Source organism: Stegastes partitus, unplaced genomic scaffold (genome assembly GCF_000690725.1).
Source record: "Stegastes partitus isolate 25-593 unplaced genomic scaffold, Stegastes_partitus-1.0.2 Scaffold893, whole genome shotgun sequence".
Lineage (NCBI taxonomy): Eukaryota > Metazoa > Chordata > Actinopteri > Pomacentridae > Stegastes > Stegastes partitus.
In genome coordinates this window covers 271577-279876 of record NW_007578624.1, presented here as the reverse complement: position 1 = coordinate 279876, position 8300 = coordinate 271577, and the positions used below count along the sequence as shown (strand labels likewise).

At 44.9% G+C, this 8300-nt stretch overlaps 1 protein-coding gene across 1 annotated transcript in view; it reads left to right on the top strand.

Annotated features, from left to right (window-relative positions):
* aldh1l2 (aldehyde dehydrogenase 1 family, member L2) overlaps positions 1–8300 on the top strand; it is a 36702-nt gene that overhangs the window by 23635 nt on the left and 4767 nt on the right. The window contains exons 6-21 of the mRNA XM_008293543.1: positions 32–166; positions 400–525; positions 628–719; positions 1642–1789; positions 1869–1988; positions 2088–2215; positions 2942–3092; positions 4115–4185; positions 4351–4456; positions 4720–4807; positions 5562–5655; positions 5739–5838; positions 6077–6175; positions 6987–7152; positions 7837–7942; positions 8043–8242. Coding sequence (XP_008291765.1) covers positions 32–166; positions 400–525; positions 628–719; positions 1642–1789; positions 1869–1988; positions 2088–2215; positions 2942–3092; positions 4115–4185; positions 4351–4456; positions 4720–4807; positions 5562–5655; positions 5739–5838; positions 6077–6175; positions 6987–7152; positions 7837–7942; positions 8043–8242 — 1930 coding nt within the window. The remainder of the gene's footprint in view (positions 1–31; positions 167–399; positions 526–627; positions 720–1641; positions 1790–1868; positions 1989–2087; positions 2216–2941; positions 3093–4114; positions 4186–4350; positions 4457–4719; positions 4808–5561; positions 5656–5738; positions 5839–6076; positions 6176–6986; positions 7153–7836; positions 7943–8042; positions 8243–8300) is intronic.

Below are 8300 nucleotides of genomic sequence, written 5' to 3'. Positions count from 1 at the left end.
GTGTTTAACTGCTTCTCTGTGTCTTCCTCAGTCTGTCACCTTTTATGGCTCGTCCATGTTGGGGGGGTCGGTAGCAGCCGGTCAACCGCTGGAGATTGAGGGGGCTGCCCAGCCCGGCATCGTCACCAAGAACGGACTTGTCCTGTATGGAACTGATGGCAAAGCTGTGAGTGTCACTGTAGCCTGCTGCACTGCAAGGCAAACATCCAGAGCAAACAGGGGCAGAGTTGAACAAGTGCAGCCGTGCCTTTATGGGCTGCCATCATGCTGAACTCCAGATGCTGTCGCTTTTCCCACTGCTGGGTCATTTGAACTCAGCTGGCTAACTCAAACATAGCGTGTGTCAGCATGTCCTCTGGTTCCTGTGTTTGATCAGTATACTGTTTGTCTGATCTGCAGCTGCTGGTAAAGAACCTGCAGTTTGAAGATGGGAAGATGATTCCTGCTTCCAAATACTTCTCCTCTGGAGAAAGCTCCAGCGTGGAGCTGACTGATGATGAGAAGAAGATGGCAGAGGAGATCAGGGCAAGTAAACTGCTGTCAGCTGATTCATTTCTGGCCTAGTGCTTGACTTCTGACTGTAAATGGCTTCAAACAAGAAAGTCAGCCTTGTTTTTTAAATTACAGAACATCTGGAAAGGCATCCTCAGCAACGTCCCAGCCGTTGAGGACACCACAGACTTCTTCAAGTCTGGAGCTGCCTCCATGGACGTGGTCAGGTGAGGGAAGCAGGGAGTGCACCTACTGGTTCCTTCAGCTGTTCTTGTGGACCAGAGATGGAAACACATCTTGATTTTACGAAACCAATCAAGTAGTCAGACAAGTGGCAGTCTCAGCTAGTAGGCGAGGATAAAACCCACATCTCTGAGTAAAAGTCTCAGAGCGTCGATATGTTCATTAATGTTTACTGACAAATGTATAAGATGAGCAGAATTCTCTTGACAAAACAATTTAATGCATTTCTTTGGTTGGAAGGATTTCGTATGAGATTTTAAAATTCAATTATTGTATCCAAGTGTGACAGCGAGTGTTGATGCTTTAATTAGTGGCCAGCAGTAAACACACAGTAAGCTGAGCTGACAGCGGCTGTGGAGCACCAGAGCTTTCTTCCTTTTATTCCCTTTAAAGTACTTCTAGAGGCAGTTTGAGGGTCATAAAACAGAAGGTGTTGTAGAGATGTAAAGCTTGCTGAGACAAAATTGTAATGTTGTGCTACTGAAATAAAATAAACTTGATTTGACTTAACAGTATGCAACAAAACACTTCCAATAAGCCAAAAACAATAAAAGTTTAGAATTTATATTTAAATAATACAAACTGCACAGCGTAAATCACAGGTGATTAGCTGATATCAAGTATTTACTTCAAATTAAACCTGAAACTTGCACAAACTCTTAGTTTAAACTGGAGAACATTTGAAGGCCCTTGCTGTGCTTGGCCCACCCTTAGTTGTTCATTTGGATTCTTGGCATCAAAGTGACTTCACTAAACAGAAACAACAACCCAAAGACTAGACAAAAAGCAGCATGTGAAAGAGAGCTAAAAGCCATCTGACCAATACAACCAATTATTGAGAAGCTGAGCAGAAGAGAGAGCACTGCAGCTGTGGGTGCTGACAGGAGTTGTTGTTTGTGTGTGCAGGCTGGTGGAGGAGGTGAAGCAGAAGTGTGCTGGCGTCCAGCTGCAGAACGAGGACGTGTACATGGCCACCACTTTCCAGGACTTCATCCAGATGTTTGTCCGCAAACTGAGAGGGGAGGACCAGGAGGAGGAGCTGGTCGTGGACTATGTGAGTCTGACCACCAAGGAAATGTCAGAAAAGTGTTGAGTTGAGATCCTTTCTCCTAATTGTTATTTTTTGTTTCCAGGCAACCAAAGATGTGAACAACATGACAGTGAAAATGCCGTATCAGTGCTTTATCAACGGCAGCTTTGAGGATGCAGAAAACGGCAAAACGTACGATACGATCAACCCTACTGATGGATCGGTGAGTCACATGACACCACGTATACACACAGACTGAAACTTTCAAAGACTGCTGTGATGGATGTTTGGACCGTGTGTGACCCTCATGTCCTCCACCCAGGTGATCTGTAAGGTGTCCTACGCCTCAGTAGGGGATGTGGACCGGGCGGTGGCTGCTGCCAAAGAAGCTTATGAAGTTGGGCCCTGGGGCAGGATGAACCCCAGAGACAGAGGGAGTCTGCTTTACAAGTCAGTAGCTCCCCCTAGAGGATTACAGTGGCTTTACATGATAAGAAGTTCTCTGAGGCTAGAAACAAGCAGCGAGTCGACCAGGACGAAGCTGCAGCACACAGATAAATGTAGCACCATGTTAGAAGAGCTAAACTATTACTAAAAGAAATAAAAGACAGTTTAAAGGAAATAAAACTCAAAGCTCTCAGATGCAGATATGCTTTAGGAAAAGACTTCAGGAGAGGCTACTGATGGTGGCGATGCTGAATTCCACACTTGATCCTTCAAAACTATCGTTCACCAATCAAAGAGGGACGTCACGGTGGCTGCTCTTCTTTTCTACACAGTTTTTTGACTCAAGTTTGTCCACCAGCGGAACAGCTACAGTCTGAAAGGCCTTTACAGCTCGATCTGATCTCGCTCTACCAAATCTGTACAAGTCCAGGCAACTTTCTCTACACAGCTTCATGTCATTCATCAAAATGTCACTAAAAACTTGAGGGATGATGTTGTACTGTGTCAGCTGTAATATTAGTTCACTAATAAATGCTGCATTACATCGTCAACGTGTAGATGAGACCAAACCTTTGACCCTTCTGGGGTTTTGTCACCTTGTTCAGATGTACAGAACACAGTCAGCTCAGTCCTGTGAGATACAAGCAAGTAGCTGATATGTGTATTAACCACAACCATAGAGACTTAAATCACCATTACACTCTCTTCCCTCTTACCTGCTCCCTTCAGGCTTGCAGACCTGATGGAGGAACACCAGGAGGAGCTGGCCACCATCGAGTCCATCGACTCAGGAGCTGTGTACACGCTGGCCCTCAAGACACATGTTGGCATGTCCATCCAGACCTTCCGCTACTTTGCTGGCTGGTGCGACAAAATCCAGGTAGGTTAATGCTGAACACGTCTTCTCTTCTATTTGGACACAAAGAGAGGCTTTATAGAAATTCACCACAGACTATGAAGCATGTCAGACATGCGCTCTGTTCTGCTGATCTGACAGCAACTGAATGTGTTGGCTTCATGAATGTACATGCTGGTCACCAATAACAGTGAAGCCGGCAATCTTACAGCAACATTAATGGATAAGAACACACGAGCAGTGAGACCTCGAGCTGTGTGAAGTGAGATTTTTCCACATTTTAGTATCAATATTTGTCCAAAAACGTCACACAGAGTGCTAAATACACAGTTTATATGCCACAATTACAACACGCCTTTCTCACTCATTTCGCTCTACAGTTGTTTCCTATTAGCTCTGAGTTTATTAAATACCTGCAAACAGCAGCAGGATCCATATGTGTGTCCCTACAGAGAGAGTTATGCATTAGCACACAGAGGAACAGTGTGGTGACGTCATTATGTTGTTAGAAGTTTATTAGAAACCTGCAGCATCACACAGCAGCATTAGGTGTTAAAGAGAGAGAGCAACAGTAATAACTTCATTAATTAGTTTTAATTATAAATCACCCCTCATGTGGAGACAGGATCAATCAGACTCTAACAGCAGGTCACACTGGGAACTTTTGCTCACCTCAGACAGGTGAGCTGTCACACAGTCACAGTTTATCAGCTGCAGGTTTGGGTCATACTCAGGTTTTGTCCTCAAGTGTCAGTTTGACAGTTTAACCAGGCTGTTAGTAATCTGGACACGTCGCTCAGCTGCTGTTAGTTCAGATTTAGTCTGTTGTTGCATTATGACGTACCATACATCACTGGGTATATTGATGAATGACACATTTCACATTCTTACCGTGGTGCTCTCCAACGCTCTGGGGAGTGTCAATGAATGAGGCCATGAGGAACATTAACGGAAACTTTAACACTTTAACGGGTTGGTTACACCAGCAATGTCCCATGTCTGAGAGGGGCTAACAGGTACATTCTGTTGCTTCTTGTTTTCTGCAGGGAAAGACGATCCCCATCAACCAAGCCAGGCCCAACCGCAACCTGACCTTCACTAAGAAAGAGCCTCTGGGGTAAAGCACTGTGCTGACCTTCTGCCTCTAAGATTGGACTGAACAAATTATCTGAACCCGTTAACAGACGCTTGTCCACATCTGTGTTAATGAGCAGTTATGTTAAATATGTTTACATTTACGTTCAGTCGGTGTGTTTTACTGAGTGTGTTTTTCCTGTGACAGTGTGTGTGCCATCGTCATCCCATGGAACTACCCTCTCATGATGCTGGCGTGGAAGAGTGCAGCCTGCCTGGCAGCTGGAAACACTCTGGTCCTCAAACCCGCGCAGGTGAAAACCGTTTGTGCCTCAGATAAAGTACTGAAATATTCTTTTCAGCCATATTTCCTCACCTGAATACTTCCCTGCTTAAGTGTGAGAATGTAGTTTTCACATAAACACAATATGAACACTGGAGGGTATCCAGTCTTTCAGCTGATTTATGCATGAAGTGCCACATACAGCTCATCCAGTGTCTAGTTTGATTACATCCAGTCAGACAGATGCTGAGCCTGCCCGGTTTTTGTTGAAGTTGTTGTTGCTGATGTCCACAGGTCACTCCTCTGACTGCACTGAAGTTTGCTGAACTCTCAGTGAAAGCCGGCATCCCAAAAGGAGTCATCAACATTCTGCCAGGCTCTGGTAATGAACACAAACACAGAATCTAAAGTCCCCTTTTCTTTTCCATTGCACTTGTGACTGTTGCTTTTGCAAATGAAACCAAAGTACCAAGAGAATCTGAACATCTATCCCACTGGTTCCCAACAAAAACAAAAATCTTCCTGCAGACCCTCGTGAAAGGTTCTATACCTGTAGACCAGGGGTGCCCAATCCTGGTCCTTGAGAGCCCCTATCCAGCATGTTTTAGATGTTTCCTTCTTCCAACACACCTGATTCACATGATCAGGATCGTTATCAGGCTTCTGCAGAGCTTGATGATGAGCTGATTGTTTGAATCAGGTGTGTTGGAAGAGGGACACATCTAAAACATGCTGGATAGGGGCTCTCGAGGACCAGGATTGGGCACCCCTGCTGTAGACTGTGTGCAGTTCAGTTAAAGAGTGATTTATCCTTTTATTTGTGTTTAATTTAAATCATTTATAAAGGCTCACACAGGTATTGCTGTAAAGTGTGTTTACATTGCTCAGGTTTTCTTGTTTCTTAGTCTTGTCATCAGCTCTCCACCTCTGGGGAGTTTCTGACCATGAGGTTGGGAACCGTTGCACAAACATTCAGTCAATATGTGCTGAAGCTGATGGATCTGTGAAACTGAAGATGCTCATTTTAAAGGCTGATTCTCTGCAGTTTCTATCGATAGTGACTCACAAGACATGAGGCTTGTGTCGTAGTGCTGGTGTCTGTTACTGACCGCATGGCCTTCCCTGGTCTCCTGTAGGTGGCATGGTGGGACAGCGTCTGTCTGACCACCCAGACATCCGCAAGCTGGGCTTCACCGGCTCCACACCTATTGGCAAGCAGATCATGAAGAGGTAAGACCTGATGAGCTCTGCGGTTACTGATTCAGACATCTGCTGCATGGTACTTCATGCTCTGTCCGTGGTTCCTCCTGCAGCTGTGCGGTCAGTAACCTGAAGAAGGTTTCTCTGGAGCTGGGGGGGAAGTCGCCTCTCATCATCTTCAGCGACTGTGACATGGACAAGGCTGTTCGCATGGTGAGAGAGCACAAGTCCAGGACTGGCTTCAGGATTAGTCACATCGGTGCATGTATACGGGACTACCAGAGTATTACCCAGGCCACATTATGATTTTAAGAAATAAACTTATCATTTAATGCATTCTGACAATAACTGACAGCAAAGAAACAACAGCAGTAAATACAAGGTGACTGTGTGTGTGTGTGTGTGTGTGTGTGTGTGTGTGTGTGTGTGTGTGTGTGTGTGTTGCTGACAGGGCATGAGCTCCGTGTACTTCAACAAGGGGGAGAACTGCATCGCTGCTGGACGTCTGTTTGTGGAGGAGTCGATACACGATGAGTTCATCAGCCGAGTGGTGAGTCAGAACGTCAACGCCGCCATCGACTCACACGGTGCATACTGGTCATTAAAGGGGTACTTCTGTTTAGTGCACTGGGTCAAGCTGCAAGCCCTACCTCCTACACTACCCATAATGCAGTTTGACAGTGTCAGTTGAAACACACAAAAAAACAAACATCCTAATGGACACACTTTGTACCCACATGTACATAATTTCTTCTTGGTTGAATTACTCTCTGAGTATTTATTACTGTCAGGTGTAGCGCAGATCAAATAAAGCCGTATGACATAACCGTCCCAACAGTTTTAGTTGCTTGTCTGTGAGAAATAGTTTTTATTTACATTAGATTTATTCATAAATTAGAGCCTGCTTACACTGCTGCATCCATCCCTACACATTACTCTTCCTTCAACACAGTTTCTTTGTGCTCCAAAGAGCAGTGTGGTTTGAAGTGCTTTCTGCCTTTTCTCCATCACAGAGCCCACACCGCCACTTGGTAGGAAACATGAAATGAATAAAATGATGGATTTGCTTTAAATTCAATGCTTTAAAAGCTGTGATCAGAAGATAATTATGAAAAGATATTTGATGGTGAGATACATGTAGAAACATGACAGGATCTTTCTTTGATTTCAAGGCTCATATGAAAAAATCTGCAAGTTTTATCACATCAAATGATGGAAAGTCTGGAAAACCTAGAATGTTCTGAAAGAAACAAGTCCTCACACTGACCAAGACAAGAGCTTAAGATTACCCTGAAAATAACCTGAGGCTCATAGGTTTGAACCCACCAATGATTCTGGTTTCTTTGTCTTTCTCCTGTAAGGTTGAGGAGCTCAAGAAGATGAAGATCGGAGACCCTCTGGATCGCTCCACAGACCACGGCCCACAGAACCACAAAGCCCATCTGGACAAGCTGCTGGAGTACTGTGAGATCGGACTGAAGGAGGGAGCCACGCTGGTGTATGGAGGCAAGCAGGTGGACAGGCCAGGTAGGAGACACGCCGCCGACAGGCAGCATCTGGAGCTCATTCACGTTACCAGATAGTCTATATGTGACCCATCTACACGACATCAGTACAATACAATACAGCCTGAATTACGTTAACACATAATAAAGTACTGATTTTGGGTTTATTACTTAGATTGGTCCATATCGCCGTCAAATACGGTCAGACACAATGCGACTGATTTCGTGCAGATGGGTCACTTGTATTTTCTTATCGGTTCAATCATCGAGTCAGAAATACTTTTCACTACCAGCTAGTTTGAGGTTTTATCTGAAGGTTCTTTCTTTAGTACAGAAATCTGTCAGATTATTCATTTTGCATTGGCAAAAAACAACTACTTCACAAATCCTCAGCTTGGCTCTGTTAGCAGCAGAGAACAGGTTCTCATTTAGCTAAAGACTATTTGTGTTTGTGCTTCTTGTGTTTTAAACTACAAAGGTGATATTTTCTCGTATTTGTTATCAGCTACATGCTAAAGGCCTGGTTGAGCTCAGAATTGCAAATGATAAATAATACGTCTACAGTATATCATATATTGACTGTCAGTTTATCATTTTAGCATTTAACACAAAGGAGCTGCTTTAACCTATTTTTTCAGTGGAGATTTCAGTATTTAGAACTGTTAGCCTGTTATTAGCCAGTCAGCATTCCAAACGTTTCCTTCAGGCTTCTTCATGGAGCCCACTGTGTTCACCGACGTGGAGGATCACATGTTCATCGCCAAAGAGGAGTCCTTCGGTCCTGTCATGGTGGTGTCCAAATTCAGCAATGGGTGAGTCCACAGAGCGTCCTGCTGTCATGCTGCCATGTGACTGGAGTTGCTTTGCAGCGTCCCACATCCTGCCTCTGTCCTTCTGCTCCTAACCTCCTAGTGACGTGGACGGTGTGCTGCAGAGAGCCAACGACACAGAGTACGGCCTGGCCTCAGGCGTCTTCACCCGCGACATCAACAAGGCCATGTATGTGAGCGAGCGGCTGGAGGCTGGAACCGTGTTCGTGAACACCTACAACAAGACCGACGTGGCCTCACCTTTTGGGGGCTTCAAGCAGTCAGGCTTCGGCAAAGACCTCGGTGAGTAGACCCCTGGGATTTTATTGGTGTTTGTTTTAAAGGTGTTTTACAGATGTTG